This window comes from Sparus aurata, unplaced genomic scaffold (assembly GCF_900880675.1).
Source record: "Sparus aurata unplaced genomic scaffold, fSpaAur1.1, whole genome shotgun sequence".
In the NCBI taxonomy this organism is placed as follows: domain Eukaryota; kingdom Metazoa; phylum Chordata; class Actinopteri; order Spariformes; family Sparidae; genus Sparus; species Sparus aurata.
The window spans coordinates 67,180-84,599 of NW_022045131.1; the positions used below are offsets into that span (position 1 = coordinate 67,180).

The 17,420-nt window shown below is 41.9% G+C and overlaps 4 gene segments (V, D, J or C); 3 read left to right on the forward strand and 1 right to left on the reverse strand.

Annotated features, from left to right (window-relative positions):
* Positions 1-7,403: 7,403 nt before the first annotated feature.
* LOC115577910 (immunoglobulin kappa variable 1-39-like) lies at positions 7,404-8,491 on the forward strand. The segment is given in 2 exon segments: positions 7,404-7,548; positions 7,765-8,491. Coding segments are annotated over 2 exon segments (360 nt in total).
* Positions 8,492-9,201: 710 nt separating this feature from the next.
* Positions 9,202-10,683, reverse strand: LOC115577908 (Ig kappa-b4 chain C region-like). The segment is given in 2 exon segments: positions 9,202-9,711; positions 10,525-10,683. Coding segments are annotated over 2 exon segments (492 nt in total).
* A 423-nt stretch (positions 10,684-11,106) lies between these two features.
* Positions 11,107-11,594, forward strand: LOC115577902 (Ig kappa chain V region 3547-like). The segment is given in 2 exon segments: positions 11,107-11,158; positions 11,266-11,594. Coding segments are annotated over 2 exon segments (381 nt in total).
* A 3,957-nt stretch (positions 11,595-15,551) lies between these two features.
* LOC115577911 (immunoglobulin kappa variable 1-39-like) lies at positions 15,552-16,581 on the forward strand. The segment is given in 2 exon segments: positions 15,552-15,748; positions 15,963-16,581. Coding segments are annotated over 2 exon segments (357 nt in total).
* The last annotated feature ends 839 nt before the right edge of the window (positions 16,582-17,420 follow it).

A 17,420-nucleotide genomic window follows, 5' to 3' on the forward strand; every position in this document is an offset into this window, starting at 1 on the left:
CTCTCAGCTAGACAGAACTGCAGCATGGGATGTCAATGTCCATAGAAACGCTAGCTTAGAGTACCTCCGCCTTGAAGAGCTTGAGTTTATAGCTAGGGACATTGAACATTTTGAGCCAGACAACTGTGATCACCATGTTGAGAATTACCTTAATTTAAATGGCAGCCTCCCAGACCCCAGTTTCCATCCTGGGGCATAACGTGGACATTGTTGAACACTACAAATATCTGGGGGTGTACATTGACAATAAACTGGACTGGATTAAGAACACTGAAGTCCTCTACAAGAAGGGACAGAGCCGCCTCTATTTTCTGAGGAGGCTACGCTCTTTTAACATCTACCGGACGATGCTGAGGATGTTTTATGAGTCTGTGGTGGCCAGTGCTATACTGTTTGCTGTGGTGTGCTGCGGCAGCAGACTGAGAGTAGCCGATGCTAACAGACTCAATAAACTGACCAGAAAGGCCAGTGACGTTGTGGGGGTGGAGCTGGACTCTTTGGCAGCAGTATCAGACAGGAGGATGCTGTGGAAGGTGTTGGAAAAATTATGCTTATATTATCAGTTTCTTGCATTGCATTGATATAACCTGCTTGTCTTTCTTTATATGTTTGTGGAAATGTACCAAGCTCCTGGAAAAGTACTGCGAAGAAAACACACTCACCCTCCGGTGGGACCACAAGGCCTCGAATGGCATCTTGTGTGAATAAGTGATGGTGGACATCATAAGAATGTTTGTGTGAAGGATAGATGCTGAAGGCCATATGTCCGAAAGTGTGTACGTGTACTTCTCCATCGTGCATAACAACTGTATGACTCATATGTACTGGCAAAGAGCCAATCATATACGTTTACGCCCTGTTGTAGGTGAATAAAAGATGCTTGGGGAGAGCAGCTCATTGGAACTCAGGAGCCCAGACTTTGTGTGCTGACTTCTGCTCTTCCCCTTTGCAAAGAAAGACAATCTCCGTGTCCGTGTCTCATTTCTTAACAGATTTAAACCCAACAGAAGGTGCGGGTGATACTTCAGCATGTCTCTCACCCTCTCCACAACGCTCTGGTCGAAACAGAGGAGCACCTTCAGCCAGAGACTGATTGCTCCTAAATGCACCACTGAGCGCCACAGGAAGTCATTCTTACCTATGGCCATCAAACTGTACAACTCCTCCCTCTGATGATCGGACTCATTTGGCTATTTATAAAACAAAGCAAGCAATATAACTATTCATTCTCATTTAACTTATAATGTTACAACCATTTCATTGTATATTGTATATATTTCAGTTTGTATACTATACTATTTTATTATTTATTTGTATTTTATTGTCTACTTTGATATTTTATTTTATTTAATGCCTACTTCAATATTTTATTTTATTTACATCTTCATCTTATCGCTTGTTTCCATTCATGCTGTATTTCTATTTCTTCTTTGCATGGAGCATTGGAACAAAAACTATTTCCCCCTGGGGATTAATAAAGTATTCTGAATCTGAATCTGAATCTGAATCAACCCACCAGGGCCGTAAGCGCTGGAGGCTAACGCTCTGCTCCAACACAAAGAAACAAATAAACCTAGCTGAAAGAAAGCCACCAAAGCTACACTAGTGCACCCATCAGATAAACATAAAACAAAACATAACACCATAGCCAGCATCTAGGCTGACTGACTGCATCTCTGGATAGAAGGTGGAATGGTGAAGGCAAGAGACAGAGAGAGAGAGCCTAGTACCCGACCCTCTCTTATTGATTATTTGTAATCAGCCAGACCACTATCACCTGGAGAGGCAGCAGGCAAAGCGTCAGTCACAGTGGCACATCCATATTGTGTTTATGTGTTTTTACATTTTCTGTTGTGTCTGCTTGTTTTATCAACAAAAACAGTAAATATAACAACGGGAAAGTAAATTATATCATTGTACATGTACACTTTATATACAAGGGGATACAGGGGGCTCTTTACATTCAGTAGAAATATATGTTAAAGAAGAAGAAAACTAAAGCAGGTGAAGATGTGCATAATTCAGATCAACTGTTTTTAAGGTCAAATGTGTAAATGTTCCACCTGAAGCTCAGATTGACCACATTAAATCTATGTCAAGTATATTTTAAAGTTTGTAGATCTCACATCTTTTGGCAGAAATCTCCAGTGTCATTAGCAGTCAGCAGGGCAGGTATCCTGATACAGTGTTTGTTGTTGCAGTGGACTTCAACCACGTGGACTTAAAAGCAGTGCTCCCAAAATTCCATCAGCACATAAAGTACGCAACCAGAGGAGCTAACACACTGAACAAGGTCCACTCAAACATCAAGCGGGGCTACAGGGTCAGCCCACTACCACACCTGGCCCAGTCCGACCACCTGTCACTGCTTTCAGTCCCGGCATACACCGCCTCAGGAAAGCTGCTCCTACCATCACAAAGACTGTTAAAACATGGCCTGATGGAACCTCTGAGCAGCTGAAGGACTGCTTCAACAGGACCTGCTGCGACATTTGTGAACATCCAGACGTGGATATGTTTATGGACAGTGGTCTGTGTTATATCAAGAGCTGCATAGACATTGTCACAGTGGACAAACGCGTCCAGGTCTACTCCAACCAGAAGTCCTGGATGATTAGGGATGACCAGCTATAGGAGAGGAACACCTCCTTCAGATCAGGTGATGAGGCTCTCTACTGCGCAGCATGTACCAATCTGAAGAGGGGAATTCGAAAGGCCAAGTCGGACTACAGGAGGAGCATCGAGGACCACCTGGACAGCAACAACAGCAGGCAGGTGTGGCAGGGAATCCAGCACATCACCAACTACAAGACCAACCTCGGGACTGGTGAAGGGGATGCCTCACTGGTGGAAGTGCTGAACCACTTTGCCCATTTTGAGGTTAAGCCACCAGAGGCAGCCACACCACATCCAGCAGCCCACAGCGCCACCATCCTCACGGTAGAGGAGGTGAGGCGTACGCTGCGGGCAGTCAACCAGCGGAAAGCGGCTGGACCTGATGGTGTCTGCGGACGCGTGCTGAAGGACTGTGCAGACCAGCTGGTGGGGGACTTTACTAAGATCTTCAACCAGTCACTCTCCCACTTCACTGTCCCATCCTGCCTAAAGTCCCCCTGCCCAAAAGACGAACATCAACACTCTCAACAACTACCGGCCAGTAGCACTCACCCCTGTGGTGATGAAGTGCTTTCACAAACTGTCATACTGTTTCTGTGTGTGGTTTTTAAGCTGCACTGTGGCACAGAGAAAAAAGCATCAGGGGGTCACAAAGGCAGCACAGAAAATCATTGGCTGCACTCTCCCCTCTCTGGAAGAACTTCACAGTTCTCACTGCCTCAAAAAGGCCAAAACCATCGTAGAGGACTCATCACACCCTGGTCACACACTGGCCAAACTACTGCCGCCAGGCAGGAGATACAGGTCCATGAAAACCAGAACAACCATACTATGAAACTGTTTTTATCTAACAGCCATAAGTTCATTAAATAGTGCTACTGAAGCATAGTTATCACCACTTACCTTTGTCAAATGGGCTATGTGCAATTTTTGAATGTGGATGTCTGTATGGGTGTGTCTTCTATGGTGTTTTTAGCATTGATATGCATACAGTAGTAGGGCTGTAACGATACACCAAACTCACGATTCGGTTTGTATCACGATTTTTGACCCACGGTTCGATACAAACCTCGATTTTTTAGAATAAAATTTAACATTTTATTTTTGTAACATTTAATAACTTCTGTATGAAACTCGTCTGATAGTATCAGAGGCGTAGTACTGGGAAACTGAACCAGTGTGAATGGATGAGCCAGCTGCATATGGAGGGCGTGGCTAACAGTCTGATGACTGCACAGGTCTCTCACTCAACTTAATAAACAGAAATGTCCCACAAAGCAACGTTACAGAACCAAACAAAAGAAACGCAGTAACTGTAACTGTCCTTGGCAACTTATATGAGGAAAAAGATACCACAGATATAGTGGAGAAGCGCCCGTCCTCCCGCCTGTCCTAACAACTCCTCGCAACATTTCTGACCGAAAATCAGCGTCTGTCACCGGCAAAAAACTCACCGAGTGTTTGTGATGAAAAAAAGTCTCTGCGACCGTCAGCCCTCCGGACCGAGACTTCAGTGAACTTTCGGAAAATAGCCTCCATCCTGCGAGATTGACAGGGTTATTGACACGTGTCATGCCTCTTTAGGAGCTGCAGTGCCGGCTTTCTGTGTGAATTCACGGCAGTACAGCAGAGATGCTTCGTTGTGTGTGAATCACCGTCGGCGGAAAATTGGTCAACCACGGCTGCGGCTTTTATGCGTCTTCTCCTGGTTCATCTTCACTCCAGCAGTGCTTCGCTCTGAGTGAACGACCATCGGCGGAGAATTGGTGAACCACCTGTGGTGTTAATGCGTCATCTCTGTGTGAAAGGAGCTACTTATTGTTACTCATAGGGCTGAATCTGGACAGGAACTTGTGTCGCGATTCTGCCTTATCACACCGCGAGAAAGGTTCGTGGATCTGAGTGTTGCGATTTCGGTTTTGATACGTGTGTCCTTACAGCTCTAAGTGGTAGCATATTTTATTAATTCATATGGATTTATTTGCACTGAACAGGGACTGCACTTAACGTTGTATCTGTTACAATGACAACAAAGATATGCTATTCAGTGTCACCACTGAGTGGCAGTAAAGTGAAGTTAATAGAGTGTTACGACCCCTCCCTTTTTCCTCACCAGGATGCAGCTGATCACCTCCTGCAGGAGCTGGCAGTCATGGAGGGTCGTTAAGGCCAGGTGCTGACACCTGGTCAGGCCTCTACCAAGGCTACAAATAACGGCTTGGTCTCTTTGACTGTGTCCAAATTCAGGGGCAGCATCCTTCAAGGACCCATCCTTCGCCGCCAGCAAAGGCAGGGTCCTTCAGAGAGACCTGCATGCAGCGTCAGCCTGTTGTGAAATTGGACGGTCTACCCTTCGCAGCATTTCCTGGTTGCGTCACCAGATGTTCCCGCCCCGCCCCGCACCTAACTATTTCTGGTGAAGTAAGGTCTGCGAAAGTGACAAGAAGAGTAAAGTTTGACTGTCAGATCTGTTCGAGCTTCAGGAATTCCTGATTTCCTTTTTAATCCTCGTGCTTGTGGAGGAAGAGGAGAAGTGGCTCTGGTTTATCTCCGGGTGAGAGGACCGTGGAGAGGTAAACCTGTTATTGAACCCACATAATGTTATCATTATTATCATTATTAGCTAGCTAACAGTATGGGCTCATTAACATACAGATACATTACGTTAATGCTGACATATAAACTGCTGATCGCCACTTAGGGTTTTTATATGATTTTAAAGGCATTGTATTTGAAATGTTTGGTAGACAGTTTTGTTTGCTGTAATTTATTATGATTATTAATATTATACTTAGAGTATGAAATTATAATTCTCGTCTCTTTCTTAAAACATTCTTAGTGACATGGCAGCCGTGGATGGAGTCAGAACTGCAGACCCAGTTGATGGACGACGTGGTGGACAGAAGAGACTGGACCCCCAAACACCCTGAGTACCGACCCAGATGATGTCCCACTGACACCATCCAGCCCAGCAGCACTGCAGGGACTCCTGCTCAGCCTGTTACTGTACATCATCTCTAACTGTTTTAATATTGTTTTTAATAATAATTGTTCTGTTAATAGTGAATTAAATAGTTATTTATGCTGTAATTTTGTAAATAGTCGTAAATGTTAAGACCTTAATAATAAAATAAAACATTCAATCCCTTGTTGTCCCTGAAAAGTAGCACTTGATGCCGTTTGCTGTTATGAATTGTACTTAAGCTGTAAATACTGAATGTAATAGACAATGTGTAACAATAGAACTATATTTTATTTCATGAATTATATAAAATGAACAATTATGAACAAATAATTAAAAAATAACTCATGAAGTAACTAAATAACAGAAATAATGTAAGGATTGTCCTCTGGAGCAGAGAAGAGCCTCTCCATCCTCTCTGCAGCCTCGTGTCCTTCTTCATCCTCCCTCCTCGAAGCAAGAGAAAAGGTAAACATCAGATCACATTAACACAGGGATGCAAAGATTTACAAAAAGTGACATCAGGACTGACAAATCGGCTATTTATTATTATATATTATTGCTTTACTCCCATCCAGTCGGCGGAATGTTTCGCCCTGTGAACTAATGTTGTTCTGACCTCGGACAGTGATGAAGCTTCTCTGCTTGCTCCCTAAAAGATTTCTAATACAGCAAAAAAATATAATCATCATAAGGATAACCATAAACATAGCTCTTTATTCCAACGTTTAACTAGACTTTACACGGATCACAGCCTGATCTAAATCTGTTCATCTTAGTCCATTTATGTACAAGAAGTAAAACGAGTCTATAACATCTCCACAGTCACAATACGATATACGATATAAGTCAACCTCTGAACGTCTAATGGTTGAAAGTAAAAGGCATTAAGTTGAGCATTACCAACGTATTTTAACTGATATTTTGAGGTTTTAAGGTCCCTTGAAGTTTAACATATCTGGCGTTTGACGCTCAAATGACTAAAAACGGAGTATAGACCCAATACTTACATTTGAATGCGAGATCTGCGCCACTTGAGGTCGCCATTATTTATTTATTTATTTCTTCTCTTTAGGCGCGCAATGAATCTTGGGCAATTTGTAGCCGCGAAGGATAGTAGCGGTGTGTCCTCCAGGAACAGGCAAAAGAAGGAGGCATTTGTGGGGAGCATTTGGAGCACACTTTGAATTTGGACAGGCTTCGCGCGGCTTAGTGACGTAATTGCACTTCAAATACGCACTCCGAAGGATGGTGCCCCGGAATTTGAACACAGCCTTTGTCTCTCTCTCTCTCCTAGGCTCCACACCTATGGAGGATCTGGGTTCGTTCTGGTGTTCTGGCATACAACACACACACACACACACACACACACACACACACGCCTCACTCATCCGGACCCTGCATTCATGACTGATGCTGATACTTTCCACACCTCATGCTTTTGTAGATAGTTCTTTCAGAAGATTGCCAATAAATATGTTTGGTGAAACTTAAAAACCTGACTTGTCTCTCCTCATTTTCACGAACATTGAGCCGGTTTGTGACAAGAGTTTGATTGAAGTCGATGCAGCAGCAGCAGCAGAGGAGGCTGCTGCTTCTGTCGGTCTTTCTCAGATCGGATGAAACTGATCTTTAAACTGGTTTCACTTCTCTCTCTGAGCTCAGTAACCATGGCAACAGAGAGGCATCACTGCTGAACCATGCGAAAGACAGGTTTCAGTCCTAAATATAAAAGTGTGTCAATCCTTTCATGGAAGAATTATTTAATCAGAGAGAGTAACCATTAAAAAACAACTTCACTTCACTGACTCTGTGTGTTTGCATATGTGTCCTGCCTCTCTGCTCCCAGCCGTTAAGAGGCCAGTGTTGATCAGTGGCTGTCCAGGCCTTTCACAGCCACTGACACGCCGGCAGCACAATGATGATGTCACTGATTCTACTGCTGGCCACCCTGGGGCTCCTTGTTCAAGGTGAGACTCTCTGCTGAAAACTTTGCTTCAGGATGCCACCAGGTTCACCACAGTGATGTTCTGCTATGATGGAGAAACACTGAAACAAGCAGCATGGACCTTCTTCCATCTGTTCTCCATGTTAAACAAATCATCCTCTTCTGTTTGGATGTTGATCATCTTTCTCCAAACTGGATTTGTCTCAATAACTCTTCTCCTCTTTTTCATGTTTTCCAGGTTCATCAGGAGAAATCACAGTGACTCAGTCTCCTGGAGCTCAGTCGTCTGCTGCAGGACAGACTGTTTCTATCAGATGTAGAACCAGCACAAGTGCTTATAACCTCCTCCACTGGTACCTTCAGAAACCTGGACAAGCTCCTCAACTCTTGATTTATGGAGCTACAAACCGTCAGTCTGGAGTTTCAAGTCGTTTCAGTGGAAGTGGATATGGGACTGACTTCACTCTGACCATCAGTGGAGTTCAGGCTGAAGATTCAGGAGTTTACTACTGTCAGCAGGGTTACAGCACACCGTTCACACAGTGAAAAAGCATCGTACAGAAACCTCCCTCAGCTGGAGAGGAACTGATCTGACTCAACAGCTGCACTGACACTAAACAACAGAGGTTTCACTACAAGAATATCTTCAATAATAATCACTTTCAACATTTTAACACTAAATATACTGTATTTAATCCAAAAAGTTCTGCTTTTTATACTTTTAGTAAAACAGGGATTGAAACATTCTTCTGTCTGTAGATGCTAACCTCTGCTGAAATACTTCAGTTCTACAGTTTAATAACATGTGGACACTAAAATTATTCATATGTTTTTAATCTTCTACCATTTTTCAGAGAAACCCAATACTCAATACTTAAGACATAGCATTTAATCTTTGAAACACCTGGTTTCATTCAAGTTGTAAAAATATAGATCATGTAAATATGAGATTTTAGTCATGTTTTGTGTTTTGAATTACAACAAAAAATAATTATGATTGTAGAAAAAAAACATTTCTGCAGAATGAAATTCAGCAAAACTTGTATTCTTTACTTTTTCCATCCATCATCAATGTCCGTGGTTGAAGATTTTTTTTAGAAAGCAGCACATACATATTTTGAAGGTTAAGTTTGTTGATCACACTCTTATTATTTCTCTCTACGCAGATGATCTCATGCTGTTTTTTCCAGATTTAGGAAGTATTTCTCAAATATATCAAGATTTAATTAAAGGGTGATGTATGTCCTTTGTATACAGTTGAAACAAGTATTTATCATCATCTCACAGCAGTAATGAGACACGATTGGAGGATTTTAATTAAATTGTTCCTCGCATGAGTTTCGAATATGTTTGTATTGTACTATTACAGACAGTTTTGCAGAGACTAAAGGAGAGATTTCTTATACACCCCTGAGGGACTTTTATTGATTATGAGAACAAGTTATGAAGTTATACTAATGCCATCTCTGGTTGGTACTGTTTAAATTATAATTATGAGTTTTGTCTGAGTTTACAACCTCCTTTAATATTCAGTGTATTTGGCTGCACATGATGTGATCTCACACATTAGTTTTAAAATCATCACAGCTCAGTTTGTCTCTGGATTTAAAAAGTCACTGACACCATGAAGATAAAATCATTCACACACTTTGATGATAATAAACATGAAAACAGCTTCTTTGATCAACACGTCTTTATTATGTGGAAACAGTGAAATAATATTGAGACGCAGCAACAAGCTGGTAAATATTGCTGCTGAAACATGTCAGATGAAAGAGAGAGATAGTTACAGAGTGCAGACTGAGAGCAGTAGCAGAGTAAAACCAGCAGCAGAGTCCCAGTGAGTCAGGTCAGGACTGGGAACACTGGTCTCTCCTCAGTGTCTCTGAGACTGGAGTCTGGGAGCCCTGGGTGGCCTCACAGGTCACAGAGCCCACCTTCCTCCACTGGTCTGCAGGGAGCCTCAGGGTGCTGCTCCAGCTGTAGCGGCCGTCCTTCTCCAGCACCCCGGGGCTCCTGCTCTGCTCCCAGCTGCTGCTGCTGCTGCTGCTGCCGTCCACCTTCCAGGACAGACTCCAGTCTGAGGGGAAGCCCTTGTTGGCCAGACACATGAGCGTGGCCTTCCCCTGCTGCAGCTCCTCACTGGAGGGGGGCAGCACCGTCAGGGTGGGGACGACTCGACCCACTGCAGAGAGAGAGATTCATAAAGTTTACATGAGGTCAGCTGAACTCCGTCCTGTTGGCTGCAGCAGAGGAGGCCTCTGGTTCTGCTGGTCTTTCTCATATTGGATGAAACTGATCTGAAAAGTTTCACTTCCCCCTCTGAGTCCAGTAACCATGGCAACAGACAGGCATCACTGCTGAACCATGACAACAGACAGGTTTCAGTACTAAAGATAAAAAGTTCAAACTGGCACGCTTTTATTACAGATTATGTTCTTTAGCTAACAAACAAAAAGTTCAGGGGTCGGCAGTTGAAACAAAAATCCAGATTGTGAGACCTTTATTGTTTTAAACACAAATCAGATGATGATATATGTTTGTTGCCTTCATGTACTCAGGAATCATCACTGAACAATCAGACTTTTATAAAAGATTCATATGAACATTGTTAACTACTGAACTACTTCTTCAAACTAAAAAATACATCAGCTGTCCTTTAGGATGGAGTAATACCTCTGCACATGAGACACTGACCCAAAAGTTACTGGAAGAGAGAGACAGAATATTAAGACTTAAGCTTTTAAAAACCCTGTCTTCATACACAATAAAGCCAAGTAGTTTTTCAGAATAAACCGATCACAATGTTAAAGAATTAAAGATAAAGTTTGGATGGAGTGGATTTCAGTCTGTTAACGACACTATGAAGCCTTTAATAATTACTCCAAATATGTCAAATTTCAAATATCAGACAAAATATTGTAGTAAGATCGACAGCTGTAATATTTAGATAGAAGTAACATAAAATTTGACTTATGAAGGAGTCAAATGTACTTACAGTTAACATCCAGTCTGGTTCCTCCACCGAACGTGTACCACAGTGATACAAACTGACTGAGCCGTCGTACAAAAACCTCTGACTGTAGAGAGACACGGCTCTCTGACTTTGACACAAACACACTCAACTGAATCAGTCTCTGATTGTAAAATATCATCAGCTGACATGAAAAGTGACGAAAACACAGAGACACAGATTTACACAAAACATGTTTTTATTTCATATATATTTGTTTTTATATTAAACTTTATTTTCTCTTTAAATTCATTTAAATTAAACAGATGACTTTTTAAAACATTTTTTTATGATAAGCATGAAGCCAAAATTATATAAAATTGTTATTAAAATATTTTATAATCAATACTCTGATAAACTGATCAATTGATTGATCAGCAGCATGATGAGAGTGATCCAAGTCCCTGTTGGAGTCAGTCAGAACATTTCCATAGAGAGCCACTTTGCATCAGCAGCAGCATGCTCCAGTGCTCTGGGAGAGTTTATAGTCCTGAGAGTTGAACACTGGATGACTGACAGCTGTCCTTCATGACAACAGAAGACACAGAAATCCTCCTCATCACAAACATGACTTTGACCTCCGTCCTCATCTGGACTCTGCTCTGCTGCTGCTTCACAGGTAAAGTCCAGAGAATCAAACTCCTCTCCTCCATCAACATCCGTCCCTCTGACATGAAGCCCACAGAACCATGACGCTGCTTTATGTTTCTGTCTCTGTGTCCTCAGAGTCCAGAGGTCAGGTCACAGTGACTCAGCCTGGAGCAGTGAGCTCTGCTCTGGGAGGCTCCGTCACCATCACCTGTAGGACCAGCCGAGTGGTTGCTTATCCTTGCAGTAGCTGTTTGCACTGGTACCAACAGAAATATGGAGAAACTCCTAAACTGCTTATTCGCAACACCAATGAGAGAATGTCAGGGATTCCAGGTCGTTTTACAGGCAGTGGATCATCAACAGACTTCACTCTGACCATCAGTGGAGTTCAGGCTGAAGATGCTGCAGTTTACTACTGTCAGAGTGCACATTCCATCAACCATCAGTGGGTGTTCACACAGTGAAAAAGCGTCGTACAAAAACCTCCCTCAGAAACTGAACTGACTGCTGCAGCTGGAAGCTACTGCAGAGACTGATACACTTCACTGAGGAGACACACACACACACACACACACACACACACACACACACACACACACAGCTTCTCACCATACATTTAAATATAAAGACTATAATAATAATAATAATGATAGATTTAACTTATATAGCGCCTTTCAGGGTACCCAAGGACACTTAACAAAGTGGAACAAACATATATGAAAACAAACAAATCAAAGAATAAATGGGGCGCCTGTCAGTCAGTACGGAGGGAACAGCCGCGCACCGTCAATACAGCCGTCTGCACCGCAGGGAACAGCATCTTTCATCTAGATGTGAACTTGCTTCTGGAGGCTCCGTGCACACAGCGGGGGGCAACGCAGGAGACCCAGAGATCCAGTCCCAGCTACGGAGACTGGGGCGAAGCAACAGCAGAAGTCCAGGAGCTACCGCGCTGAACACCCACAGACCCCACCAGCAACGGCGGAGCAGCGACCATCCAACATCGCTGGGAACCGGAGAGACCACAGCAGCAGAGGAGAGCAACAATGGAGCCAGGTGGTGAATAACCCCAAGGTTGTGGTGTATCGAGAACCAGCGGAGCAGCGATGGACAGCCCACAGAACATCTAGTATGTCTGCATATAAGTTAGCGTTGTCATGCTAACAGCTGATTAGTGAAGCTAACAGCTGAGCGGTGAGGCTAGAAGGTGATCAGTGGAGAAAGTGAGTCCATGGAGCCAGTTCTTCAGGTGTGCAGGCTTCGAAGGTAGTAGCACAGCCTCAGAGCTTGTAAAGACAACTTGGCTTTCTTCTTTTACCAGAAAAAAGCTGTTTTGTCCGAATCGAGATACGGCGATATTCACGCCAGCGTCCTCTCGCATCCGGGTTGCCATGGAGAATAAGACCCCTTGTTCTCATCTGAGTAACCAAATAATCAAGAGGAGCCAGCCTGGGCCAGTTAATGAGAAAAGTCTCGTTTATGATCTTTAATCTCAGCTTCAAACTGAACAAAACTATCTCGACTATATCAACTGTATCCATTTAAAGAAAAGACGTCACAGATCAGCATCAGAAACTTCATTATTAAAGTTGGACCAAACTAAACCTGCACATGCCTCCAATTTCAGACAGTAATAAGTCTCCAACTTCAAACCCTCTACCTGTTTACTTGATCCCATACCGACCCCTTTTTTTTAACTGTTGATTGTCTTTCTGAGGAATTATTAAAGATTATTAACCACTCCTCACTCACCATCACTTTCCCTGATTTCTTAAAAACTGCCATGGTTAGACCTATTCTTAAAAAAAGTAACTTGGATCCATCAGATTTTAATAATTACAGACCCATATCAAACCACTCTTTTTTATCTAAGATTTTAGAAAAAGTCGTTTTTAATCAAGTACACACTTTTAAAAAAAATAACATCTTGGAGACGTTTTAGTCCAGATATAGAGCCCCACATAGCACAGAGACGGCACTGGTCAAAGTAGTAAACGACCTGAGAACAAATACTGACTTAAATAATCTTTCAGTTCTGGATCTCCTTTACCTCATTGCAGCCTTTGAAACTATCAACCATGAAATTCTTATCCATAGACTTGAACACTGGGTTGGTCTGTCAGGAATGGTTTTAGATTGGTTCAATTCACCTCTGACTGGCCGGGAGTTCTTTGTTTCAATGGGTGTTTCCTCCTCAGAGAAAATGTCTTAACCTGTGGGGTCCCACAAGGCTCCATTCTAGGCCCAGTCCTTTTTAATTTATACATGCTGCCACTTGGTGATGTTATTAGAAAGCACAACACTGAATTTCACAGCTATGCAGATGACACCCAGTTATATGTTTCTGTATCCCCAGATGACTTTAGCCCACTGGATAGCTTGATAAACTGCATAACTGGCATGGATACATGGATTTCACAGAACTTCCTCCAACTGAATGAAGAGAAAACAGAGGTCATAATATTTGGGGCAAAAGCTCAGAGAGATCAAGTATCTGTGCACCTAAAGTCATGAGGCGTTGACACAGAACCAGGTGAGAAACCTTGGTATCATCTTAGACTCTGATCTGAGATTTGACACATACATCAGAAATGTCACCAAAATATCTTTTTATCACTTGAGAAACATTTCCAAGGTCAGAGCATTTCTCCTGCAGGCTAACACAAAAACACTGATGCATGCTTTTTTAACCTCTAGGCTGGACTATTGTAATGCACTCTGACTGCTCTTCCTAAAAAAACAATCGGCCGCTTTCAATTAGTTCAAAACGGGGCGCCATTTAGCTCAGTTGGTAGAACGTCTCATGTGCTGAGGCTCTGCAGCGGACCTGGGTTCGACTCCCGGCCTGGGTCCCTTTGCTGCGTGTCACTCCCCCTCTATCTCACCCTGTTTCCTGTTACCCTCTTCAGCTGCAATATCAATAAAGCCATTAAGGCCAAAAAAATACTTAAAAAAAACAATTAGTTCAAAACGCAGCAGCCCGAGTTCTGACGATGACCAGACAGAGAACACACATAGCACCTATTTTAAAGTTCCTGCACTGGTTGCCCAGTAGTCTTAGAATAGATTTTAAGATCCTTTTACTAGTTCTTAAATCACTAAATGGCCTGGCACCATCTTATCTCTCTGAGATGCTTCATAGATATACACCCAGCAGGTTCATCAGATCCTCAGCAGCTCGCCTCTTGGTTGTCCCCAAGATTTCTGGGAAAACACATGGCGAGTCAGTTTTCAGGCATAATGGCCCTCGTCTCTGAAACAGGATCCGAGGGACTCCACCTCTGTGGAGGTTTTTAAACAGCATCTAAAGTCATATCTTTTTAGCCCGTGTCGTCTCTGGGCTCTCGTCATCAAAGGTGTTGGTGTGTAGTATGTTGATAAAAAGATTCTGTGGAAGCAAGGCTGGGTGGAATGATAGGGCAATTTTTATTGAAAACAGATCTCAAAATGCCTGCATCCAAACAGAGTGCGGCCGCACGTTTGGTGTTCTCAAATCAGTGGCAAAGTTATGCCAAACACTTTGCCCTCTGCTACATCATCGCCTTCGATCTTATGAATTCTACCAAAAAAAACACCCTTCTCTCTCTGGTGTGTGGGGCCTTTGTAGAGCCTATTGTCCATAACCGCCCACTTCTCGTAATTGGTCACTTTGATAGATTAGAGGTACATCTATCCAACAGGAAACGAAAGAAGGGTGGGTCTGCCTGGGTACGCTTATCATGTCGTATTCCCACATTTGTCTACAGGGGAGCATCTGGTCCTATCCCATGCTTTCTTCCCTCTATTCACTACTTTCTTGGACCCCAGGATGTGTAAGAAAAACACAGACACTACACCTGACTTTTAGTTAGGGTGCCTTGTCATTAAAATCTTTGTATTTTTTCTATTTATTTTCATGCTATTTATTTTATGTTGCTTAGGTCTTTTGTCATGACTCTTAGCTGTATAGATATTAATTTCTTACTCCATGCTTGTACTTACTTAATCAATTACTTATTCTTTATTAATCCAATTTTATCACTTTTGTAATTGTTGTTATTTCTATGCATTTGAATTTATTTATCCGTCTGCTTTTTACTCATCAAATTATTGTTGTCTGTTGTTTAGAATTTTGCTCTGTGAAGCACTTTGGGCTGCCTTCATGTATGAAAAGTGCTATATAAATGAATAAAGCTGAATTTGAAGTTGAAATAAAAATGGGGTAGTTTCACAAAAAGTGCAACTTATGATGTCTCATTACTCAAAAACAAAGTATGACCAATGTCACTGATCATTGTGAGAGAAGGTCATGTCACCAAACTGGACAGACTGAAGCAAACTGTCCACAAATGACTGGATCACTTGACTCCTGGTGTTGTCAGTATCCTCTACATGTCAGTATGTAAATCTTTGGTCAGTGCCTTCAGCAGTGAGGAGGAAACAGGCTGATGTGTTGAGGACAGCTACACTTCACTGACTCTGTGTGTTTGCATATGTGTCCTGCCTCTCTGCTCCCAGCCGTTAAGAGGCCAGTGTTGATCAGTGGCTGTCCAGGCCTTTCACAGCCACTGACACGCCGGCAGCACAATGATGATGTCACTGATTCTACTGCTGGCCACCCTGGGGCTCCTTGTTCAAGGTGAGACTCTGCTGAAAACTTTGCTTCAGGATGCCACCAGGTTCACCACAGTGATGTTCTGCTATGATGGAGAAACACTGAAACAAGCAGCATGGACCTTCTTCCATCTGTTCTCCATGTTAAACAAATCATCCTCTTCTGTTTGGATGTTGATCATCTTTCTCCAAACTGGATTTGTCTCAATAACTCTTCTCCTCTTTTTCATGTTTTCCAGGTTCATCAGGAGAAATCACAGTGACTCAGTCTCCTGGAGCTCAGTCGTCTGCTGCAGGACAGACTGTTTCTATCAGATGTAGAACCAGTGAAAGTGTTTATAGCAACCTCCACTGGTACCTTCAGAAACCTGGACAAGCTCCTCAACTCCTGATTTATGGAGCTACAAGCCGTCAGTCTGGAGTTTCAAGTCGTTTCAGTGGAAGTGGATCTTGGACTGACTTCACTCTGACCATCAGTGGAGTTCAGGCTGAAGATTCAGGAGTTTACTACTGTCAGCAGGGTTACAGCTCGTTCACACAGTGAAAAAGCGTCGTACAAAAACCTTCCTCAGCTGGAGAGGAACTGATCTGACTCAACAGCTGCACTGACACTAAACAACAGAGGTTTCACTACAAGAATGTCTTCAATAATAATCACTTTCAACATTTTAACACTAAATATACTGTATTTAATCCAAAAAGTTCTGCTTTTTATACTTTTAGTAAAACAGGGATTGAAACATTCTTCTGTCTGTAGATGCTAACCTCTGCTGAAATACTTCAGTTCTACAGTTTAATAACATGTGGACACTAAAATTATTCATATTATGTTTTTAATCTTCTACCATTTTTCATAGAAACCCCAAATACTCATTAGTTAAAGTATAAACTGAATCAATTAAAAGAAGGTTTCATTCAAGTTGTAAAATTATTTATCATGTCAATATGAGGTTTTATTCATGTTTTGTGTTTTACATTACAACAAAAATAGAAAAATTATGATTAAGACAAAAACATTTCTGCAGTATGAAATTCAGCAACAATTTTATTTTTTGCTTTTTCCATCCTTCATTAATCTTTCTGGTTGAAGATTTTAGCATATTAATATTTTGTAGAATAATTTTGTTGATCTCACTCTTTTTATTTCTCTCTACACAGATGATATCATGCTGTTTATTACAGATTTTGAAAATAGTTTTCAAATGTTTCAACATTTAATTGAAGGGGAATGCATTTCCTCTGGACACACTTAAAACAACAAGTCTTCATCATTATCTCAAAGCAGTAATAAGAGATGACTGGAGGTTTGAATTAAAATGAGTTTTGTATACATCTTTATCATTACAAACAATTCTGCCGCAACCACAAGAGAGATTTATTTTTATAGTGCTGAGGGGATTTTATTAATTGTGGAAACAAGTTATTAAGTTATACTACTGTCATCACTGGTTTGTACTGTTTAAATTATAATCATGAGTTTTGTCTGAGTTTACAACCTCCTTTAATATTCAGTGTATTTGGCTGCACATGATGTGATCTCACACATTAGTTTTAAAATCATCACAGCTCGGTTTGTCTCTGGATTTAATAAAGTCACTGACACCATGAAGATAAAATCATTCACACACTTTGATGATAATAAACATGAAAACAGCTTCTTTGATCAACACGTCTTTATTATGTGGAAAGAGTGAAAT